Source organism: Aotus nancymaae, unplaced genomic scaffold, assembly GCF_030222135.1.
Source record: "Aotus nancymaae isolate 86718 unplaced genomic scaffold, 86718_ANA_hifiasm-v0.15.2.pri h1tg000057l, whole genome shotgun sequence".
NCBI lineage: Eukaryota > Metazoa > Chordata > Mammalia > Primates > Aotidae > Aotus > Aotus nancymaae.
The window spans coordinates 45,778,876-45,803,437 of NW_026988471.1; the positions used below are offsets into that span (position 1 = coordinate 45,778,876).

Consider the following 24,562-nt stretch of genomic DNA (forward strand, 5'->3'; position numbering starts at 1 on the left):
TCCTGAGCCACAGGGTGCAAAAGCAGGTGTCAGCTCACCATTCACAGACGCTCATGGGTCTGTCTCAGTATCAACCTGTCTATGGCTTATTTGGGCCAGAATTCTGCTTCTTGTATGTATTTGTGCTGTTACCCAAATGTGTACACTTATCTTTCTAGGTAGCATCATCATTTCACCAAGGATAATTTAGAATTATGGTAGCCTAGCCGCTATGAGAAATTTCTGATATGAACAAAAGTATTCACTTTAGAATACAAAGTGAACACAATTCCAGACATCCAATGGTCTTCATTTTTTTTTTTCATTAGCATGAGCAAGCATACAAAAGGAAATTCTTTTTTTTTTTTTTTTTTTGAGATAGGATCTCACTCTGTCACTCTGTCACCCAGGCTGGAGTGCAGTGACGTGATTTCAGTTCACTGCAACCTCTGCCTCCCGGGCTCAAGCGATCCTCCCACCTTGCCCTTCAAGTAGCTGGGACCATAGGCAACCTCCCAACACACCTGGCTAATTTTTGTATGTTTTGTAGAGATAGGGTTTTGCCATATTGCCCAGGCTGGTCTCGAACTCCTGAGCTCAAGTGATCCACCCATGTTGGCCTCCCAAAGGGCTGGGATTACAGGATTGAGCCACCATACCCAGCCCCAAAAATTCCTTCCTTAACAGATTTCTTGGCCAAAGCAAAATAAAAAGCTGAACTACTTAACCCTATCTTATAGACGTCCCCTGCCACTATATCACAGCTCAAACCTATTTCTCTCCCCCTACCCTGTGCTCCTCCATCTCCCTCTGTCCTTTTCTCTCCCTCGGGCCCACTCCCCTTTCCTTCTGGCTGGCTAGGTACCGCAAAGCTCGCTTAATTCTAAGGTAAACCTCCTTCAGAATAGAAAAAAATTTCTGTGGTGGATTTTAAGCCCTGTTTTCATTTTTAGCTGAAAGCCATTGTAAAAGACTCTTCAAGGCCTAAATGGGACTTCAGAGTGTTTTAGGAACATATAATCCAGAGAAGTCAGATTTATAGCAATTCATTTATATGCCAATAGGAGCCTCAGATGCAAAACATTCGATGAAAAAGTCAGAATGGAAAGCCCCCCCCATGATGATTTTTTTATTTAGGGTCTCACTAGATTGCCCAGGCTGGTCTTGAACTCCTGGACTCAAGTGATTCTCCCACCTCCGTCTCCCAAAGTGTTAGGATTATAGGCATGAGCTGCCATGCCTGGCCCAATGGCGATTTCAAAGACCATGGATTGCATAGGAAGCTGAAGGGGTTTGGAGAAGCTGTGAATGTTAGTCAGGGTCTTTTGGAGGCTATCTGTTGTCTTCCTTATGAAAATGTGCTCTGATTAGTTCTTTGTCAAGAGAGAAGTCTGTTCAGCAGGTCATGGACTGAAAAAAAGTACAGATACATATATATGTGTGTGTATATGTGTGTGTGTAAAAGAGAGAAGTCTGATGGAGACTTCAGGCTAGGACCTTTAGTATCTAGTGGCAGAATTCTGGAGCAGATATTGAAGTGGATGTGATGTGGCTCTTTTCTCTTTTTGTGAATGGCCTTAAGCCAGAAATAGGGGATTTATTATGTAAGCAAAAACTAGAATGGGAAACAGCCCCATGGCCAGATCTCCAAAACTTCCTTGAACATTTTGAAGGAGTGCTAGAACTAAGAAACTAAAGGAAAGGAAAAAAGCAAAAAACAAGTCACCAATGAAGGTTCAATTCCCCATTCTGCTTTTAAACCCACAAGGAAACATTTCTCTAAAACATAAAGGACAACCTTACAAACTTTTGATGGATATAGGCACAAAATATCAACCTTGATCACTATTACACAACCAGAGGGCTGGGGGCTTGACCCTACTGGAAAAGAGTTGTGAAGGGGTCAGGCATGTGTTGAGGAACAGCTCATTATAAATATGAGCCATGAAGACTGTGTTCCTCCCCACACTACATATATGAGTGCTGGTGACCCCCTCAAAGAAACAAGCAGTGATTCCCTCTTCAGTTAGTTCCCTAGTGCCCTGCAACCTGGGGGCAGGGCTGGCAAAAGACTAGGAGAAAAGAGGCAGGAAGGGAGGCCTTATTTCTGCCAAGGTCACCTCCCTCTTATCAACCCTGCTGTTCACTCCCTGCCCCAGGGCTGACTCCTAGGAATGCCAGGCTTGGGGCAAATCACAGTGTGTTCTCGGGTCAACCTAATCCAACCTCTCTCTCCAAGTGAAATCCGGTTCTGGTGACCATCAAAGTCTGTCAAAGGATAACAAAAAGCCAGCTTGAGGAGTTGACAGGAGTTTACAGGCTGCTTGAGTAAACTTTCCCTTCATCTACCTCCTGCCCTCGGGGGATTCAGAACAGACCCCAGGTGCTCAGAGCAGCACCCACCGTTATGAAATCCAGCCAACCAAACAAGGACTTGAGCTGCATTTAGAACCCAGAGAGGAGGGCATCCCCAGGGGAGTTGGGGCGGGGGAAGCGGGAACAGGAAGACTATCTTCAACTAATCACCCTGTGTGGCTCCATGTAAAAGGCCACGTGGGACTATGCACTAGGAGCCCCGGTTCTGCTTGACATAAAAACCTTCCCATGGTTACAGTTATCCAGAAACATGTAGGGCAGTGGTGAAGACCCCAGAGGGAGGACGTGGGGTACCTAACTCTTAGGAGTCTGCTCAAAAGCTTGCCCTGACCCTGCTGTCTTTTGGGTCTTCAGTCTGGACTATACAATATGTCACTTAAATGCAGGTGATGTTTTTGTTTTGAATCTTGCTGTGGCTTCTCCCGCACTGGTCTGTGAGCTGCTCCCGCCTCGGCTGCCCCCGCTCGACCCCGCCCCTAATCCTGTTAACTTCTGGGCATCCCACAGCGCGGGGCTAAACCCTGCTAAGCGCTCCATAAAGCTTTGATCACAGTCTTAGACCAGGATGAAGAAATAAATAAATACCAAGTTGGTGAAACAGCCTAAAGCCTTTAAGAAATCCAGGGCAACAGAGATTTCACAGAGGACAGGCCAACGGGTTAGTGTAAGGAAGTCAAGTTGGAAAGAGGAACTCCGCTATAATAAGAAAACACAAATGCTCCCAGCAGAGGGGCGTCCAGAGAGTCGCGGCCTGGGAATGGGCCTGGGTCCTCGCGAGCATGCAGGGCCCGCGTGGCAAAAGGGCCGGGCGGGCGACGGCAGGCCAGCTCCCGGGAGGCTCGCCGACGGGGTTGGGGCCCGTCGGCCGGCCTCCCCATTTTTGTGACGTGCCGGGGGCAGCAGTAGTGACGGGGCCACCACACAAAGCCGGGTCGTCGGGTGGGGGTCTCCCAGGTCAAGAGCTCCGATGGGATGGGGAGGGGGCGGGAAGCGAGGCTCCCTCGGGCGCCCCGGCTCCGCGCAGGATTAAAGTGATCTCGAACTCCGCGGCGGCGGCGGCGGCGGCGGCGGCGGCGGCGGGCAGCGGGCACCTGGGCGGTCGAGAGCGCCCGTCGCGCGCCTGCCTGCTGTGGCCGCGCTGGCAGCCTGCGAGGCGGGCTAGCCGAGGCCTCACCACGCCCCCACGGGGGTGGAGCCGCGGCCAGGGGCGGGTTCGCAGCTGGCGGCGCCTGGGCCCGGGGCGGAGGCTGTCGCAGCAGCTGCAGCGGCGGCGGCGGCAGCGCCAGGCGCTGCTGCAGCAGAGGCGGAGGTTGCTCCTGGACGCGTCCGGGCCGCGCAACCAGAGCCACAGCCCGGAGGCGCCAGGCGGTGCGCTGGGTGCTCCTGCTGCTGCTGCTGCTGCCCGCCTGCCTGCCGCCGCCCGGGCTTCCGCTACCGCCCGGGCCCCTGCTACCTTCTGCGCCCCCGTCGACCCAGCCCGCGAGTGCGCCCCAGCCGGGACGCCGCCCCCGGCCGGGTCTTCACTTCTCGGCCGCACCTTCCATGACAGCGCCCGCGAGAAGATGGCTGCGAAGGGCGCGCACGGCTCCCACCTGAAGGTGGAAAGTGAGCTGGACCGCTGCCGCGCCGAGGGCCACTGGGACCGCATGCCGGAGCTGGTCAGGCAGCTGCAGACGCTGAGCGTGCCCGGCAGCGGAGGCAGCAAGCGAGCCAGCCCGAGCGCCGCGTTCACCTCTCCAGACACCGGTGAGTGAGGGAAGGGGCTGGCTCGCCGGCAGCGAGCGCGCGAAACGCACCGCCTCCTCCAGGAAGCGCGCCCCGACCGTCTTCGGCCGGCAACGGCAGCCTGCACGCCTACCGTGCTGGTCTTAGGAGCGGCCAGGATAGTTAGGAAGGTCCTTCTGCCGCGAGAGAAAAGTCACAGGCAGGTTGGGGGCTTAGGGGAAAAGAGAGAAACGGCTTTTGCTCTCTGCCTTTTAGGATCATGTGGGTAACTCCGTCTACCGTGAAATGGTGGTATCTGCACGTTATGAGCTTGGTGCATGGGGTGGACTCTTGGCCCCACTACCGCGGTCCGAGGGTGGGATGGCCCTAAACTTCCATCAGGTGAAGTGTGTCTGTGTCTTCTTTGTCCATTTCTTGAAAGTAAAGTTGAAAACGGAGCTCCGTCCACAGCAGACAGGGGCGAGGGTTTGACGGGCTTCAGGCTGGGGTGGTGGAGAAATGGGGAAGAGGCTTGGCAAGCCTCAGTTTCCTCATCTGTGGCGATCTCAGGACACATCCAGCTCTGGCAGTCGGTGGCTTTAGCAGTAGGGCTGGTTTGGCTGGGCCGTGCTCTTGTGCTGGGGCGGGAAAGCACCCTGATGTGGCAGCAGGGAACACCCCGCCCCAGTCTCTAACTTCAGATCCTGTTCCTGGGGCCTTCAGCTCACCCTCCCTGAGTCCTCTCTGTGGGCACAATCACTTGGGAGGCTTTGTGGAAGGAGGCAAAGAATAAATGAATACAGACAGTTTGTAAAGACTGCCCAGCCTGTGGAAGGCTCTGAGAGGGACAGATCATGATGATAATAGTAATAGCCAACACTTAATCTCGTGCTTCCTGTGTGCCTCACATTGTCCTGAGCACTTTAATCAACCCCAGGAACCAGGTACTCTGGTTTGCCTCACTTTACAGATAAGGAAACTGAGGCACAGAGCAACTAAATAACTTGATCATCTAGCCACTAAGCTGTGGAACCAGGATTTGAGCTCAGGTTTCTGAGTATACCCTTTAAATCAGTTGCACTATTACCTCTCATTATGTACCCAACAAACTCCCTGCCCTTGAAGAGCTCCCACAGTGAATGGGGAGGCAAGAAAGTGATCAGAGGGCAAATGTTTGTGGGGTGTTTTTTTTTAAATTACCTTTTGGGTTTTTGTTTTGTTTTGTTTTGTTTTGTTTGAGACAGGGTCTCTCTCTGTTACCCAGGCTGGAGTGTAATGGTGCTATCTCAGCTCACTGCAGCCTCAACTTCCTCGGCTCAAGCCATCCTTCCACCTCAGCCTCCCAAGTAGCTGGGACTACAGATGCAGGTTACCATACCTGGCTAAGTTTTATAGTTTTAGTAGAGACCGGGTTTCACCATGTTGCCCAGGCTGATCTCCAACTGGGCTGAAGCATTCCGCCCACCTAGGTCTCCCAAAGTGCTGGGATTACAGGTATGAGCCACTGTGCCTGGCCGTTTTCTCTATTTTTTAAATTTTTGTAGACAACCCTGTTAGGAGGGCAAGAGTTATTGTCCCCATTTTAGACATAGGGACACCAAGGCCCAGAGAGGTCACATAATGTGTATGTGGTAAAGCCTGTACTCAAGCCTGAGTCTCTGCCACCAAGTCTCCTAATGTCAGAGTTGGGGACATGGAGCCTGGGCCGACTTCACTGTGGGAACTGGCCAGTATAAGGAAGGAGATGGAGGATCAGCTGTGTCTCTCCTGCCAGTTTTGGGGTCTGTGAATGATTTTTCTCCCACTGTTAAATCCAGATACATTATCACAAAGCATGCACTCCCACTGGGACACATAGTCATACACACATATGCACACACAGAAACACGAGGAAGGAAAACAAATGCCTCCCAAAGCCCATGCTTAGAACATTGTATTAACTGCTGTTTGGGCCCTTTCTCTCAGGGTTTCTTGATCACTCAAGGGATTGAAAGCTTGTTCTTTTTTAGGGTTTGATGCAGACCCGCCTGCAGTCCAAAAGGGAGATTCTTAACATCCCACCTGGCCTGTTGGACTCTTATGAGTCAGTGACCTGAGGCTTCAACAGTTACAGAATTTGAGAGAGGTTCTGAGACCCATTTTACTGAGGACTTGAGGTCCAGTGGTATCTGATATTTCCTACAGAAACGAAAAGTAGCTCCCAGAAGGTAGATTCAGCGGGGTGGAAGGGGAGGATGAGCTGTGGGGCCTCTTTCTGATCTGGGGGGGGTGAAAGATAGGGGATGCTTCAGCAGAATAGTCCCCTGTACCCTTTTCCTGTCTGAGATTGCTCCTCGCCACCCGACCAGGGGGAAGGTGCTTGTTACTGTCTTCTTGCTCACATCCGGTCTAGATTTGGTCAGGATGGAGCAGGGGAACCCCCGAGTTCTGTTTGCTGTGCTGGGGTTTGTTCATATAAAAACAAAGAGCCCATCTGAGTGGTTAAAAAACAACTTTATTATGAAGAATGTTCAAAACATAAAAGAAAATGAAAGAATGAGTCACATGTATCCATCAACCAACTTCAGTGATTATGAACTCATGAAGTCTTGTCTGAGCTATATTCAACCCATTTCTCCTCCACATTTCAGTTTTTCAGTATGTATTTATTAAATAAGAACTCTGTTTTTTGTGTGTTTCTTTTGTTTTGTTTGTTTGTTTTAGAGACGGGAGCTAGCTCTTTCACCCAGACTGGAGTGCAGTGGTACAATTATAGCTTACTACACACTTGAACTCCTGGGCTCAAGGGATCCTTCCACCTCAGCCTCCTGACTAGAAGGAAGGGCAGCCTGGGCAACAAAGTGAGATCCCATCTCTATTTTCCCCACCCAAAAAAAAGTTAACCAGGCATGGTGGCACACATCTGTAGTCCAGCTGTTTGGGAGGCCAAGACAGGAGGATCACTTGAGGCCAGGAGTTCGAGACCAGCCCGGGCAACATACCCCAGGCACTCATCACCAAACCCAGCTAATTTTCAAATGTTTTATAGAGATGGGGTCTTGCTATATTGCCCAAGTTGGTCTCGAAGTCCTGGGCTCAAGCTGTTCTCCTACCTTGGCCTCCCAAAGTGTTGAGATTTCAGGCGTGAGCCACCACACCCAGCAATAAGAACTCTTTTTAAAAACGTAGCCACTGTACCATTATTACACCTTACAAAAATCTAACAATTACATTTTATAATTAGTTTATTAGAGTCAGGATATAAATTAGGCCACACATTGTACTTGTTTGTGAGGTTAGGTCTCTCCACCCCACTCAGCATTTTGTTATGAAAATTTCAAACATACAGCAGAGACAAAAAAATTTGCAGTGAACACCTGTGTACCTATTAACCTTTTGCTGTGCTTGCTTTATTACGTATCTATTCCTCTACCCATCCATCTTGAGTCTCTCTTTTCTTTTTTTCTTAGAGACAGGGTCTTATTGTGTCATAGCTCACTTCAGCATGAACTCAAGCGATCCTCCTGCCTCAGCCTCCTAAGTGGCTGGGACCACAGGTGTGTACGCCACCACACCAGTTAAATTTTTTTTTTTGAGATGGAGTCTTGCTCTATCGCCAGGCTGGATTGCAGTGGTGTGATCTTGATCACTGCAACCTCCGCCTCCTGGGTTCAAGTGATTTCCTGCCTCAGCCTCCCGAGTAGCTGGGACTACAGGCGCGTACCACCATGCCCAGCTAGTTTTTCTATTTTTAGTAGAGACGGGATTTCACCATGTTGGCCAGCTTGGTCTCAATCTCTTAACCTCTGATCCACCTACCTCGGCCTCCCAAAGTGCTGAGATGATAGGCGTGAGCCACTGCGCCGGCTACCTGGTTAATTTTTTTAGTTTTTGTAGAGATAGGATTACACTATGTGGTCCCAGGCTGATTTTGAACTCCTGGACTCAAGCAATCTTCCTGCCTTGGTCTCCCAAAGTGCTGGGATTACAGGTGTGAGCCACCATGCCCGGCCTTTGAGTCTCTGTTAATCTGTAGTCACCACCCCCACCCCTACCCCTTTTTTCTTTTAGCAGAATGATTTTTTTTTTTTAAGACCAGAAATTGTTTTCAACATTTCTTCAGTTTCAAGGGGTTTGTTCAAGGCAGATGGCTGCTTGCTAGTTTCAGCCTTTTCCTCCTGGCTATGGTTGGCATGTCCCAGCCCTCTATAGTCCTGGGAGGTGTGCAGCTGCAGAAACCACTGTACCTCTGATTGCCCCAGTAGGGAAGGGCCTGGTCTGAACCCTGGCCTGGCTGGCTAGACCCATGTTTCCTGACTGTGAATGGGCGAGTTGTGGAGAGGGGATCACTGTCATCCAAACATGGGGTCTTGAAGGGTGTCCTTGTGACCTGGCACTCTTGGAGAGGCCTGGAGGGGATGTGAGCTGAAAGGGCTGTAAGGAAGGTAGGCAGGCACTGAGGACTTCATAACATAATTGGGTTGGGAGACTGGGTGGCCAGTAAGTGGGGCTTTGGAGCTCTGCTGAGGTCAGGGTGCTGAGCAGGGCCGAAGAATCAGCACCCAGAGTCGGATTCACTATTGGTCTGATGGAAAATTCTTCTTAAACGCCCCTGGGCAAAGGAAAGCTGCAGCACATCACCAGAAGTAGAATAGGGAGTTGGTTTTGGACAACAGGATGATAAAAGGCAACTTGTTTTGCCTTTGGAAGGACAGAGAAGCCTTTATCCACCTGAATTCTTCTTCTTTTTTTTTTTTTTAATTTTCTAGAGATGGCGTCTTGCCCTGCTGCCTACGCTGGAGTGCAGTGATGCAATCATGGCTCCTTACAGTGCTGAACTCCTGGGCTCAAGCCATCCTCTCACCTCATCCTCCCAAGTATCTAGGACTCTAGGCGTGAACCTCCAAGCCTGGCTAATTTTTTTTTGTGTAGCGACAGAATCTTACTATGTTGACCAGGCTGGTCCCTAACTCCTGGTTTCAATCAGTCCTACCACCTCGGCTTCCCAAAGTGCTGGGATTACAGGCATAAGCCACCACACCAGGCCTGAATTCTTACTTAACAACTAAAAGTCCAGAACTTCTAATTGTGAAACATCCTTCAGTTCCATGGACTGGACAGTTGAAAATAGCTGGATAGAAAGAAGAGAGGAAGGGAAGAGAGAGGTAGGGCAGGGAGAAGGAGAGTTGAGCAAAGGAGGAAAAGAAAGTGAATTTCTGCTGCCTATTGAGTGTCTGGTAAACAAACACAAATAGACTGAGTTGGGGGTGCAAGGGGCAGGCAGAAAGCCTCCTGAGAAGGACCTGAAGTGTCAGTCAACAAAATAGCCTGAAAGTCACGGGTATATGAAGGTGAGGACAGTTCTTATCCCTGTCCTTGGATTTACAACTAGCTTTTAACATACTCTTTTCAGTTGTTAAGACTGTTGTTTATTTTGAAATTACCAGCAGCTCTGCTCTGCATGGGATGCAGGAAAGACAGGGCGTTTTTTGGCTGTGTTATGTTTCATTATTATTATTACTGGCTGTGACCCTAATAACATTGCATATCTTTATTATCATCTATAAAACAGGGATAATATCTATCTTTCAGGGCTGTACAGATGAAATGATGCTATATAAAAAAGTGTCTGGTACATACTAAGCCCTCAACAAATATTAGTGCCTCTTTCGCAGTCAGTCACTCTTATGGTTTACAGATTTGTGGTGAAAGATCAATTTTGTTTTGTTTAAATTCCCAATCTGGCCAGGTACAGTGGCTTACGCCTGTGATCCCAGCGTTTTGGGGGGCCAAGACGGGCAGATCACTCGAGCCCAGGAGTTCAAGACCGGACAAAAAAATTAGCTAGGCTTGGTAGAGTATGCCTATAGTCCCAGCTACACAGGAGGCTGAGGCAGGAGAATCACTTGAACCTAGGAGGTGGAGGTTGCAGTGAGCTGAGATCATGCCACTGCACTCCAGCCTGGGTGACAGAGACCCTGTCTCAAAATAAAATAAATGCCCAATCCATTATGCTCTGATAATTCCATAAAGTATAATAAAAATGAATTACTAGAAAAATGAAAGAAAATACACAAAGAACTACCTCCCAATTTTTTATTATTAGATTTTGACAGATTTAAAATTACTCTGTCAAATTTCTAAACATGTACTCTTAGGTTCTGCTCTCATCTCTTTGGGATTGGATCACAAGCATTGAGAGAGCCGCAGCAGGCCATGGGCAGCCACACTTGGAGCAGCCTGGGTCCAAAGGGGCATGCTCTGGGGAGGAAGCTGGTTTCTCTTGGCATGAAAAGCACTCAACCAAGGAGCTCACTCAAGTGGGGAGCTCTGGTCCGGGCAGGTGGATGGCAGAGCTGCACCGGATGGTCACCGATGGCGTGGTGCCCCGATGGTGCTGTCTGGTGGCGCGGTGGCCCAACAGCGCGGTGATGGGCTGTGGGCTGGGTGCGGTGTCCGTGAGCCCTGCCAGTGTGCAAAGAAAGGGAGACAGTGGGTCAGGGACCAGCTGGGAGTGGGGCCAACATCCTAAGGGGCGCGTTTCCCTCTTTAGGCTCCAGCTTCAAACCCCACCCCTGGCTTTACAGATGCAAAGCACATTAGAAGTTAGGAGCAATTTTCCCCGAGGCCCAGGGCTCTGGAATGCCGCTCTGACTGACTGGGTCTAGGGAAAGGTGCAAAAATAATTTTGATGTATGTTACCAAATTACCCTAAAGTCTTATTAGTCTTTATAGTCTGAGGCAGACTATAACTTATAGTCTGCCAGCAATGGATGATGGTTTGAACCAGGTAGTTTTTTGACCATTTCCTCAAAATGTTAATTTTAAAAGTCATAAGGTAGGTAGCAAAGGATCCCATAATAGGTGCCTTCAGAACAAAACCTCCTGTGATGGCGTTCTTGGGATTCTGGGCTTTAGAACTGTTCTTTGTGAGGAATCTCCTTTATGGTGAGAGATTCTTCTTCAGAGGCATGAAGTGTTTTGTGTTTTTCTAAAGATAGGGTCTCTCTATGTTGCCCAGGCTGGTCTTGAACTCCTGGGCTCAAGTGATGCTCCCACCACAGCCTCCCAAGAAGCTGGGACTACAGGCGTGCACCACCGTGCCCAGCTAAGGCATGCAGTTTTGGACGTGTGGCTATGAGATGTGAGCAAATTATTGTATCCTGAGAGTGAGGAGAGAATGGCATCCCTGTAGATCTGAGAACACCATACTGGTAGCAAAAAGAGAGAGCACTTTGAGAAAGATGGCACCAAGCAGGCATTCCTCGGGACATTTTTGGATTGACACTTAACTCTCGAGCCTGATGTCTTCCTCTTGGGAGCGTTGAGAGGATCCCATTCACTCAACGGGTATTTACTGGGTCCCTATATAGAATGGTGGGCCTTCTCCTCTCCCCCGTTGCTGGGAGGGGCAATGAGCACATCCACCCAAGAACCATGGTGAAACCACACTTGACTGAGCACCCGCCTCCCGTGCTCGAGCCGCCTCTGCTGTAGGTAGCAGGAATCTGGTGGTCACAAGACAAGCTTTCAGTGTGGTAGAGGGAGGCAGCAAATAAACCAAGCAATATATTATTTTTATTTTTTGAGGCAGTCTTACTTTGTTGCCCAGGCTGGAATGCAGTGGTACGATCTCGACTCACTGTAACATCTGCCTCCTGAGTTTAAGCAGTTCTGCCTCAGCCTCCCAAGTAGCTGGGATTACAGGTGCCCATTACCATGCCCAGCTAATTTTTGCATTTTTAGTAGAGACAGGGTTTTGACGTGTTGGCCAGACTGGTCTCAAACTCCTGACCTCGAGCAATTGCCTGCCCTGGGCTCGCAAAGTGCTGGGATTACAGGTATGAGCCACTGCGCTCGCTAAACCAAGCAGCGTAAAACCACCTACCAGGAGATGGGGGATGCAGATGAGCTACCATATATGAGAGACCTCCAGAAAGTGCAGGTATTAAACATGTTCGAGGATTTGTCTTGGCATACAAGTAGACCTGCTTCCCACCTAACTCTGCTATGGCTGCTAGATTATCCCTGAGTCATGTCAAATTACCTTAAAAACGGGGATGGTGCAGTGGCTGACGCCCATAATCGCAGCACTTTGGGAGGCTGACTCAGGAGGGTCTCTTGAGCCTGGGAGTGCCATGATCATTCCACTGCACTCCAGCTTGGGTGGCAGAATGAGACTCTGTGGTTTTTGTTTTTTTTTTAAACTTAAAAATGGAGAAAACTGGCCGGGTGCGTTGGCTCACACCTGTAATCCCAGCACTTTGGGAGCCTGAGGCATGTGGATCACCTGAGGTCAGTTCAAGACCAGCCTGATCAACATGATGAAACCCTACCTCTACTAAAAAGACAAAATTAGCCAGGCTTTGTGGTGCATGCCTATAATCCCACCTACTCGGGAGGCTGAGGCAGGAGAATCACTTGTACCTGGGAGGCAGAGGTTGCAGTAAGCCGAGATCATGCCATTGCTCTCTAGCCTGGGCAACAAGAGCAAAACTCCATCTCAGAAAAAAATGGAGAAAATCAATTACTGTTATGTAAAAATTAGGAGCATGTAAAAGTACATTATTAAGCCACTTCATATATTTTTCTTCTTCAATCATGTGGGGAGAATTCTTTCTTGGTTTAAGAACTTATTATCCACAGCACGGCATACGTATGACTTTGTCCCTTATGTTAAATTCCAAAATTCTGGGAATTTGTCCCCAAGTCCTGGGAACTCTGCCTTTCCAACCATTAAACTACAGCAGAAAACAAACCCAAAGGGGCAATTTGTATTGTGACCATAGTAGAATGTCTGTGTCTTTTATTTAAAGGCTGTTTAAATTTATGGAAAATGTGCATTTATTTTCTCAGACCTGAGCCATTCATGTGCTGGTTAGGGGTGGTTGGGTAGGTCCAGGATTGTGTACCCCCCTCCATATCCACCTTGTTCAGAGGATTGCTGCTCTGATCCCTACTTTGCTTTTCAGATGACTTTGGGAAATTGCTGCTGGCCGAGGCCCTCCTAGAGCGGTGTTTGAAGGAGAATCACGCCAAAATAAAAGACTCCATCCCTTTGCTGGAGAAGAATGAACCGAAGATGAGCGAAGCCAAAAATTATCTGAGCAGTATCCTTAACCACGGGAGGCTCTCGGTAAGTCATCGGCCTTTGAGCCTGAGACCTCCTCTCCTGGTCTGTCTTGCCTCCCATCTGCTGTCCAGTCCTCCCTGAGTCATTTGGTCACCTGAGCAACAAGTCTCTCTTACAAACTGCCTTTGCACTTACAGTAGCCACTGGCTGCATGTGGAGTATGGCTAGTCCCCATTGAGATGTGCTGTAAGTATAAAGCATACATGAGGTTTCAAAGACTTAGTACAAAACAAAGAATGTAAACAAGCAGTAACTTTCTATGTTGATTACATGTTCAAATGGTATATTTTGGATATATTGGGTTAAAACGTTATTAAAATTAATTTCACCTTTTACCTTTTTCAGTGTGACTAAAAAAATCTTACTAGAAATTTTTAAATTGCGCATGTGGTTCACATTTGTGGCTTTCATTATATTTCTGTTGGACAGTGCTTGGTTGACTTAATATGTGCCTGGCCCTTTGGGCTCCTTGGGTCAGGGGGCTCTCACAGAAATAAAACCTCAGTTTTTATTTCCTGTTCCTGACCCAAGGAGCCCAAAGGGCCAGTCACATATTAAGAGCTCCATAACAGGTTAAGCCCGTTTAAGTCCACGTGCATTTATCAAGCACCTACTGAGTGCAAGACACTGAAGGGAGGTAGCGGACCCACGTCTTCATCCCAGAAGGAGTCTAGTCACAACTTTCTCTGGACTTTGCTGCTCAAAATGTGGTCCACCCACCAGCGTGGGCATCATCAGGGAGCTGGTTAGAAATGCAATGAAGAATTAGAATCTGCATTTTAACAAGCTCTCCTGGTGATTCCTGTGTGCATCCAAGTTTGAGGCTGTGGCTATTCTAGATTACGATGTATCCTGAGCTATAACAGGGGCATAGGTATGTCATTAGAAACTCAAAGAGGATGGGGAGGGGGTAAAAAAAAATGAAACTCAAAGAAGAAATGATCTTTCTCTTTTTTTTTTCTCTCTTTCTTTCTTTCTTTTTTTCTTGTCTTTCTTGTCTTTCTTCCTTTTCCTTCTTTCCCTTCTTTTCTTTCTTTTCCTTCTTTCTTCTTTCAATGTGTTACCCAGGCTGATCTCCAATTCCTGGGCTCAAGCAATCCTCCTGCTTCAGCCTCCCAAAGTGTTGGGATTACAGACATGAGGCACTGCGCCCACCTGATTTTTCAAGAGATATTCTGAAGTAATATATTCACTTCCTTAAACCTTTTATTCCAACGTACTGTGTGCAAGGCATTGTGTTGTGCACTCTGAGGGCAATCAAGACAAATCTAGCATGTCTTAGAGCAATCAAGACAAATCTACCAGGTCTCTTGGTAAGATAAGTCCTATTAGCAAATAAATAGCCTTCCTCCAAGGTGGACCGTGATAGGAATGGCATCCATGAGGAAGCAAGTCTGAGAGGGATGTTCTTTGGGGTAAAGCAAAGAGCAGACTCTGAACTGGATCCTTCTGGGGCTGGATCTAGACAAGGTTGGGGGACGTAGAGATATGGCTGAGCATTTCAAGCTAAGGAAGCAGTGTGTAACCTCAGGGTTCCTCTTATGAAGAATCTCATTAAAGTTGGTTAGCAGGAGCAGAAGGGACTGATGGGCAGTTAGGTTGTAAAGGTACTTTGGGGCTAGTAGGAGTGGACTGGAACACCAGGCCTGGATATGCAGGGCTTGGTCTGTAAGGGAGGGAAAGGAAAGGGTGCAGGGAGAGGGGAATATGTACTAGAAGTTTAAGGTTATTGCTTTTAGGCTTCTTGACAGGTATTGCAGCACTAGGAGTTTTGTATTGGGTTAAAATAGCTGCTTGACCCTGAGCACATCCCTTGACCCCACAGACCTTCCAGTTTCTCATCTGCTGATCAAAACACTTGGACCAGATTGGTGGGATTCAAACTTTTCCCACCAAGACTTCTTTTCATTTAAAAAATATTAAATTAATAATTAAATATCAAATTAAATATTTAAAAATTGTTTTTAAAATAAACGTGATTCAGGCTTATTATAAAAAATCCAGTCAACAATTAAGCAATTTAAATGATAAATAAAAGTCCTGGCTGGCCTATGGCTCATGCCTATATAGTCTTAGCACTTTGGGAAGGTGAGGCTGGAGGATTACTTGAGCCATAAGTTTGAGATCAGACTGGGCAACATGGTGAGACCCTATCTCTATGAAAAATTTTTTAAATTAGCCAGGCGTGGTGGCTTACACCTGTGGTCCTGGCTACCCAAGAGGCTGAGACTGTAGGGTCACTTGAGCCCAGCAAGTTGAGGCTGCAGTGAGCTGTGTTTGTGCCACTGCACTCCAGCCTCAGTGACGGAGTGAGTGAGTCCTGTCTTAAAAGTTTGGCCTGGCGCCATGGCTTATACCTGTAATCCCAGCACTTTGGGAGACCAAGGCAGTTGGATCACCTGAGCTTAGGAGTTTGAGACTAGCATGGCCAACATGGTAAAACCCTATCTCTATTAAAAATACAAAAATTAGCCAGGGATGGTGGCGCACGTCTGTAGCCCCAGCTACACAGGAGGTTGAGGCAGGAGAATTGCTTGAACCCAGAAGGCAGAGGTTGCAGCCAGCCGAGATTGTGCCATTGCACTCCAGCCTGGACAACTAGCATGAAACTCCATCTTTAAAAAAAAAAAGTTATTTTCCACCCGAACTCTTATGCCCACACCCATCCTCAGAGTTGAGCACTGGTCAGTATTTGATGTGCATCTCCTATGCCTTTCTTTGTGCATTTACAAACATACATACACACATAGAGTTTTCTTTTCATAGAGTTGTAGGACATATATTTTTTACTAAGAACTTTTATTTAGAGTTTTCTTCATGCCAATATTGTCTCATTCTTTGTATTGGCTGAATAGTAACTGCATGTATTGTTGTGATAACTATTTTATCTACCAAATCCCATTTATTAAATACAAATTTTACCATATTTTGTTAAACAAAGACATACATAGGCACCAATAATGTGGAGAAATTTACTGTTATCCATGCCAGAGCCAAAAACTTTTTATTTTTTTTTTTATTTATTTTTTATAGAGACGGGGTTTCACCATGTTGGCCAGACTGGTCTTGAACTCCTGACCTCAGGTGATCCACCCGCCTTGACCTCCCAAAGTGCTAGGATTATAGGCATGAGCCACCGCGCCTGGCCCAGAGCCAAAAACTTTATGTTGATCTGTAAAATAACATATTAAATGTCATTTGTGGGAATCTTTTTTTTGAGACAGGGTCTCACTCTGTCACCCAGCCTGGAGTGCAGTGGTGTGAACATGGCTCACTGCAGCCCTGACCTTCTGGGCTCAAGTGATCATCCTGCTTCAGCCTCCTGAGTAGCTGGGACTATAGGTACGCACCACCACACCCAGCTAATTTTTAAATTTTTTTGTAAATTTTTTCTCGTCACATTGTTCAGGTTGTTCTTAAACTCCTGAGCTCAAGCAATCTACTCACCTCTGCCTCCCAAAGTGCTAGGATTACAGGAGTGAGCCACCACACCCGGCCATTGTTGGTGTATTCTCTATGTCACCCCCAAAGATCAGGTTGTAGTTGGGGTGACCTTTCTTGGCAGCTGATGCAGTCTCAGGTGGATTCCTGTGCATCCAAGTAGCTCTGCTGAGTGAGAAGGAGAGCTGGGATAGGTGGGTCCTGAGGCCTCTCCTTGGGGAAGCTTGAAACCCCCTCCTCTTGGTGATCTCTAAAACCCTGTACAGCTCAGTTTTGCGGAGATCAGTGAAAACAAGCCACTTGTCCTAAGTAAGCTCTGTTCTCCACTAGGTTGAGGCCTTGCACCTTCCCATGGAGGCCTCCAAGGAACCCTCTGCAATGTTATTTTTACTATTAGCCCATTTCTTTTTCTTTTTCTTTCTTTTTTTTTTCAATTTTTTTGTAGAGACAGGGTTCTCACTATGTTGCTCAGACTGGTCTCAGATTCCGGGTTTCAAACGATCCTCTTGCCTTAGCCTCCCAAAGTGTTGGAATTACACTGTGCCCTGCCAAGCCCCATTTCTGAGACCCAAGAAAGGTGATCACACTCTACAGCCAGGCTTTTGGTGTCTACAGCCCACGTTCTAATGCTGTCTCTCACTTCTTAGTGCTTGGGGTGAAAATAAAATAATGACTGAGAAAGTTGGATTCGTATGAAGGATGATGATCCCACCCCCACTTTTATAGTTCCCATGTTAGTCTGTGAAGTATTTCCTCATCCGTTCTTTTCTCATACTTGGGTATCTCCATGAAGTCCTTTTTCCCTTTCTATTGACAGGGACAGTGAGGCACAAAAGGAATATAGCAGAGGGCCTATTCCCCTGGTTAAGCGACCTCCCGCGTGGCACCTTCCCGCTGGGCTAGGGGTTCATTCCCTGAGTATTGGACTGACAGACCAAGAACATTTCACATTCAAATGCAAGGGTCCCACAGAGTGCAGCAGACTTTTAATGCTGCCAAGTAAGGACATTAAAAAAGCAAAAAATAGCAGCAAAACAATGCCATCTTCTGCTTTCACTGTGCCATGACAGAAAAAACAGCTTAGCATTGAAGGGCAAGGTGGATATTCTTTCAGAACTAAAAGCTTTTTTTTCTTTTCCTTTTTTTGAGATGGAGTCTCGCTCTGTCACCCAGGCTGGAGTGCAGTGGTGTGTTCTCGGCTCACTGCAACCTCCGCCTCCTGGGTTCAAGGGATTCTTCTGCCTCAGCCTCCTGAGTAGCTGGGATTACAAGCACCCACCACCACACCTGGCTAATTTTTTTATTTTATGTAGAGACTGGGTTTCATTATGTTGTCCAGGCTGATCTCAAACTCCTGACCTTAGGGAGGATCTGCCCGCCTCGGCCTCCCAAAGTGCTAAGATTACAGGCCTGAACCATCCTGCCTGGCTGAGCATCTTTTTAAATAGTGTAAATATAGCTTTATAAAACATGCCCTGCATTGTCTAATTTTTCCCCAGCTTGGTGGAAACTCTGCTGTAAACTGCCACTGGTCCTTTGGGAACCACCGCTAGCCACACCCCAACAGCATGCCTGAAATGTGTCCTTCTGTGCCTTGCTGCCCTTGTCTCCATGTGCAGGATAATGATAATTACTCATACCCTGTATTTATCTTGCTCTTTTCCAAAGAAAAGTTCAAAGCTCTTTTCTGGACTTTGCCCTATTAATGCTCTCAGCATTGCTGTGATAGGCGGTGAGGAGTAGATGTTATTATCTCTCCCTCACCCACGAGGAAGACACAGCCTGAGCAGGGAGGAAATGAGCTCGTGGCTTGAGACCAGTGCAGGGAACGCAGAGTCACTGCCCAGCTTGGAAGTACTGTGGGCCACATACTTCTGGGATGTGTAATCTGTGGCCCTGGCCCAGGGAGTGGGTGGCCTATCTGAGGAGCCTAGCAAATCCCCTCAAAAGATTCAGCTTTGGAGAGTTAATTAATAGAGCAGGTCAGGCATGCAGAGGCTGAGTGGGACAACTTGGTAGAGGCATTGCAGGAGTTCAGTTGAAGGGAGCTCCCTGGTAGTCAGGGAGGCTTTCAGGAGAAGGTGGGCCTGAGCAAGGCCCCCAAAGATGGAAGAGGATCTGGTTAGGCCGGGGGGAAGGGGACCTGAGGAAGCAAAGGCAAAAGAGGAATATGGATTCACAAAAACCAGAAGGACCAGTAGGGAAGGAAAATTTGGATTCCCTGGAGTCTGGCTGTGCCATGCTCCATTTCTCTTGGCTTCTGAGAGGGCAGAAGATGGTAGGGAGTGCTGGAGGCTCACCCTGGGGTCACCAGGACCCCAAACTCTTACCCCACTGCAGGGAGACAGAGGCAGCACCTTCCTGCCAGTGACAGAGGCCAGGGGTGGGACCAGAGCTGCATCTCCGGGGAGCTTTATGGACAGGTTGGTAGCAGGAGGGCCTGGCCCATAGGCACTGTGGACCAGCTGAGCACAGGAACAAAGGCAAGGGGCAAGAGCAAATGGCCTGAAGAGGTGGGAGGTCACAAGGGGAACTGGGCCCATGTCCAAGGTCAGAACTCATGCACCAGGGTGGCACAGCCCAGGGCCAGCTCAGCCTCCCTCAGGCAGCAGCACAGGAGCCCAAGCCAGAGTAGGGGTGATCGGGGCTGATCAGTCTGCCACTCCTCAGGTATTTGTTGGCCCTGAGAGTTCCTCTGTGGGGTGGAGATTGAGATATAAGCAGCTTTTAAGAAAGGAGGGAAAAGAAAACAGGCTTAAATTCAACCACTTTTGGCCTCCGTAATTCTGCACTTTGACTGATTTCTGATAGGAAGAGGATGATGACACAGCAGGCCCTCTCCTCCTCAATCTGTCCCTCTGCCACTGTGAGGGGAGGCATAAGCTTCAGGGTCCCCACAGGCTGTTTCTGAGGCCTTTCACCTAATTATGATTTGCATATACAGGTACACAAGAGGACCCCCAAAATGATAAGCCTGGGACGCCACAAAACTTAGCTCCATCTCTGACTCCCCACTTGTGTTCAGAATAAAATACCTGAGCTTCTGAGTGCACCCCTGGGCTGCAGTCCTTGGGGGGCTTCAGGAGAGGGAAGATAGGGCCCAGTGTGCAAGGTCTCTGGAGTCCTGTTGGGGGTGTAAAACGCACACAGATGAAACAATTACAGACTCATATGAGAATTTCTTTTTTTTTTTTGAGACGGAGTTTCGCTCTTGTTACGCAGGCTGGAGTGCAATGGCGTGATCTCGGCTCACCGCAACCTCCGCCTCCTGGGTTCAGGCAATTCTGCCTCAGCCTCCTGAGTAGCTGGGATTACAGGCACGCGCCCCCATGCCCAGCTAATTTTTTGTATTTTTAGTAGAGGCAGGGTTTCACCATGTTGAACAGGATGGTCTCGATCTCTTGACCTCGTGATCCACCTGCCTCGGCCTCCCAAAGTGCTGGGATTACAGGCGTGAGCCACTGCGCCCGGCCATATGAGAATTTCATTGAGAGCCACAGTGTAATACTTACCTGGCAGGGGAGATACCATGATCATGAAGGTAGTTTTCCCAGTGCGAGGCTTATCCATTGCACTCCAGATGTGCTGACCCCTGCGATTTCCTCAAATGTGGGAAACTCGACTGCATAATTTGTGGTAGTGGGGAACTGCGTTCGCGCTTTCCCCTGAAAAAAAAAAAAAAGAGAGAGCCACGGTGTAGGCTACAGACTGCAGGTGAGAGAGGGGAGCTGTTCCCAGAGGAGGAGGGGAGTTCTGAGCAGGGTCTAAGGCAAGCAGGGTCAAGGTTCGGTGGGGGGTGTTCACCCCAAGGTACCTTTGGGGCAGGCACGGCTAACATGTCCTTGTCCTTTCAGCCACAGTACATGTGTGAGGCCATGCTGATCCTGGGCAAACTGCATTACGTGGAGGGCTCATACCGAGATGCTATCAGCATGTACGCACGCGCCGGGATTGATGACATATCCATGGAGAACAAGCCCCTGTATCAGATGCGGCTGCTGTCGGAGGCTTTTGTCATCAAAGGTAGCTGTGGGCGCCGGCTTGGGCTTCCAACACTGTGTGTAGCTCATTGCACTCTGGCTCCCAGGGCCCTGCTGGGTTCATGTCCAGATTCTTCACCCCTGGTAGTGCCCATGCCCAGGCACTGGTGTCCAAGGTGGACGCTGGTGGCAACCAGCCATGCTGACATTGCCTGGTGCCTGGTTGGGGACGTTAGGAGACTCCGATTCTCACCCTGGCTCTGTCAACAATGATTACCTTACTGTGTGCCCTTGGGCAATCACCTCTTTACCTTCTTTGGCCTCAGTTTACTTGTCTTGAAGACACAGTTGTAATACCTGCCCTCCCAGGGTTACCATGACCAAGAGGCATCAGTGGAGTTGTGTAGCCAGGTTGAGAAAGGCTTACAAAGTATGACCTCTCACTGGCAGGCTGGCTCTGCTGATTGGCGCTGGCCCCAGAGCAGGTGCTGGACGCTATAGGAGTCTGCCACTCCTCACGTATTTGTTGAACACCTGCCATGAGTGGCCCAGGGAGCAGGGGCTGAGACCCAGGATGAACAGGTCAGAACCAGTTTCTGGAGGTGCTCTCAGCCTTCCAGGGGCAAGGTGTGCTCTGGAGGGGATTTAGGGGTCATGGGTCAGTGACTTAGGAATTTCATGAGGGGACTGTGGACAACCCAGCTGGGGAAATTGTGCCATTTAACTGGACCCCAAATGTGTTCAGTGTTAAAGTCGACCTACCCCAAACTTTGTGCTTCAGGCTCCTCCTTCCCTGGATCTCCAGCTGCAAGAGCCCCTCTGCTCAGCCTGCTGTCAGGAATCTTGGATGTTTGATCGTCTTCCTAGTGCAGCACAAACCAACCCCCAGAGGAAAGTCTAGAAAAGTTGCCTGTGGCTCAGCGGGGATTTGGTGCCTGGCATTTGTAGAGTATGTGACATCTTCTATTATACATAGGGACATTCTCTCCATCTTATATGTGGGGAAACTGAGGCCTAGAGAGGATAATTTGCCCAAAGTTATCCAGATTCATTGTGGAGCCAGGATGAGAACCTCCATGCTCTGATACTGGCCTTGGAATATGAGTCTTCCAAGGCCCCTGCAACACACTGTTTCCCCTGTCCCCTCTGAGTCCCAGGAGGAGTGAACTGTGACATCTGTGGAGGGCACACCCTCCTTGACTCTGGGTGGTGGGACTTCCTGAGGGGGTTCGCCCACCCCAGATCCTTGGATCCCTTTTCCGTTGGGTTCACACCATGCCAAGAAACCTGGCAAGATGGTCACTGTAGGTGAACCCAGTGCCAGCGGCTGGAGAGCAGGTTCCTGTGTGGGATGGCCTGGTCTATGAGTGGTCTTCTCCCTTTGCTCTCTCATCCCCTGCTCTGCGCCTCTGGCACAGGCCAGTCTTGGGAGTGATCTGCATTTGTCATTTGGGTCTTTCGGGTCTCTTAGAAACCCCTTCAGCCATGGACGCCCTAAGCAGAACCCCCTTCCTTGGGCTTCCTTTCTGGGACTTTCTCCTGAGCCTGGCTCAGGACAGATTGCCCCCTGTCTCCTGCTCTCTCCTCTTTCCAGCATGCCTCCAGCTTCTTGGGGGAACACAGTCCTGGTGGTCAGAGGTCCTGCAGGGGAGGTAAGGAGCTGGGCCCTGCCGGCTCAGGCTGCTCGGTGGTGGGCTGTGCTGGCTCTTGTTCCCCAGTGACTGCACGTGGCCTCCCCCTTGCCTGCCTCTCTGCCTGTCCTCCTCCCTGTTCTGCTGCAGTGACCATGCCTGCTGCCTGGCATGCTGAGGTTTGCCTGACCCTGCGTGTGCTTGAGACCATGCACGTGGCCACAGGGTGTGCACGATGTTGATCTGCCTGAGTTTAGGGGATACTCTCTCCCCATGCATAGAGTAGATGCCACACCCTCCAGCAGCTGAGGACACTGGTCATTGGTCCTGACTCCATCTATGAGCATGAGGGTAGTGGCAGCAGGGGCCACAGAGTTCACAGAATGCTGATATTTATTCAGCTCCCCTCCATACCAGGTAGGCCCTCGTTGAGTCCCCACAGTAACTTTGAGGTGGTGTTCCCCTCATTCTGTGTCATGGATGAGGAGTTAAGGTTGGAAGAAGTGAGGTGACTCATGGGAGGTCTCACAGGAAGTGGCAGAGGCAGGATTTGAACCCAGGCCGCCAGAGCTTTTGATACTGTTGCTGAGAATCCTAGGATGAAAGGAATCAAGTGATCCAGGCCTAGCCCTCATGGTACAGTTGAGGAAACTGAGGTGACAAAAATGAAGCAGTTTACCCAGGACATCAGTTAGTGTGTGTTTTGTATTAGAATCCTCCTTCCCAGGCAGCCTCTTGGTCTTAGGCTCCATTTGACGCTGTGCTGCCTGCAGCAGCCTGACTGACCCACACTCAGCACTCCTGGCCAGGGTATTAGGCCACGGCTTGACTGGCCATTTTTCACAGCAGTCTGCTCTGTGGTTTTGTTTGGTACTCTGTAGTGGGATCGGGAGTCTGGGTCTCTGGCACACCTGGCTGGAGGAGAAGGGCAGGGCCTGTGTGTCACAGGGGAGCCTGAGCTGGCCAGGCTGAGAGACTCTGTGAGGGCCCCAGCGTGGAGTGGTTCTAACATGGAGCTGCTGTTCTTTTTGGGGGAGTCAGGAGCAGGCTCTGGGTCTCTTTACCCCCACCCTCAAAAGGCATAAAAACACATTCCCCTCACCCTCTTTCCCTATCAGAGCAGAGGGACTTGCACTGTGACCCTGTGAGGTGTCACTCACAAAGGCCCAGCATTCCTCTGAAATGTGCATTTGTATGTTACATCTGAAGATGATTTCTGATTCCCGGGGAGACGTTAGACATCAACCCGGGAGCCTCAGTGAAGGGGCAGTTTGCAGCAGTCTTGGGTTTTCATTAGCCAGAGTGCAGAGACATCACATACATATTTGTGTATATAAGGTGTGGGGGAGTACATGACCTCCGCCTTCTCTGAGGGGAAAACAATTATTGTCTGTCATGTTTGTTTAGAAACAATAGAAAAACCACGTTTCCCACTAAGATAGAAACGTAAGACACCTTCATGGGAAGACCTGTCGTTTTCATGTCTGAGTGGTCTGTGCCCATCCACCAGCACTCCTAGTCCCCTAACATTTGAGTCACACATGTGCTCAGACTGACTGGGTCCAGCCAGGAGTAGACGACTGGGTTTTAGAGTCTCTTGGTGGCACCTAGGAGGTGGGCTGGGTCCTGCTGGGGGCTCTGACTCTGGAAGAAGAAGCACCTCCTCCCCAGTCCTGCCTTCAGCTGCTCCTGGCTGCAGAGAAGCTGTCATGTTGACCTGTTGCTCAGTAATGCCCTGTCCTGTGGCCAGCTGCTCCCAGGTCACCTGTGGGGCCTGGGCAGAGCTGAAGGCCCCTCCCCTGCCTGTCAGAATCCCCTGTTTGGTTCTTCATTTCCCAAGTACCAATTTCCTGAGCTCCTCTGGTATACTTGACATTTAGTGGCGTTCCCAGAAAATGTGGGGTACAGACCTCTCCCTCTGGAAGCTGAGCCTCTGATGTATGTCTCTGATGCGTGTGCATACAGGGGGATGGGGGGAGGTGGGATGATCACATGTGCACCACCCAGGAGCTTGCAGGGCCCCTCCCCAAACCCACTGAATCAGAATCTATACCTTACAACATTCCCGTTGGTGAGACACTGCCCTGGAAACACTCATTTAATAAATAGTTGTTGGCTGATGGTTAACCTTCATCTCTACTCTGTACATGGGAGGTGGTTGTTATGCCCATTTTAAGGATGAAGAAGCTGAGGAAGTTCACGCAGCCTGTAAGTAGCATTTGGCCAGATGGATGTCTCTAAAGCTTGTGTCCCGCCTGTAACAGAGGAGTCCACCCGAAGGTGCTGGGAGGCAAATTACAGTTGCCTCCAAGATGGGTCACATAGATGAGGACTTTCTC

At 49.2% G+C, this 24,562-nt stretch overlaps 1 protein-coding gene and 1 non-coding gene across 8 annotated transcripts in view; both read left to right on the forward strand.

The window, feature by feature from the left end:
• TTC7A (tetratricopeptide repeat domain 7A) overlaps window positions 1-24,562 on the forward strand; it is a 158,602-nt gene that overhangs the window by 21,225 nt on the left and 112,815 nt on the right. Inside the window, exons 1-3 of one of the 7 annotated variants that reach the window (XM_012473734.3) lie at window positions 3,605-4,101; window positions 13,011-13,174; window positions 20,467-20,635. In XM_012473734.3, coding sequence (XP_012329157.2) covers window positions 3,918-4,101; window positions 13,011-13,174; window positions 20,467-20,635 — 517 coding nt within the window. In that variant the 5' untranslated portion in view covers window positions 3,605-3,917. Of the gene's footprint in view, window positions 1-3,604; window positions 4,102-8,922; window positions 9,390-13,010; window positions 13,175-20,466; window positions 20,636-22,186; window positions 22,245-24,562 lie in introns of those variants that run through there. The other 6 variants (XM_064364052.1, XM_012473736.3, XM_012473737.2 and 3 more) reach the window with 6 other exon arrangements.
• Window positions 20,117-20,280, forward strand: LOC135269853 (U1 spliceosomal RNA). The gene has a single exon (XR_010338100.1). It is a non-coding gene; the product is annotated as a U1 spliceosomal RNA (small nuclear RNA).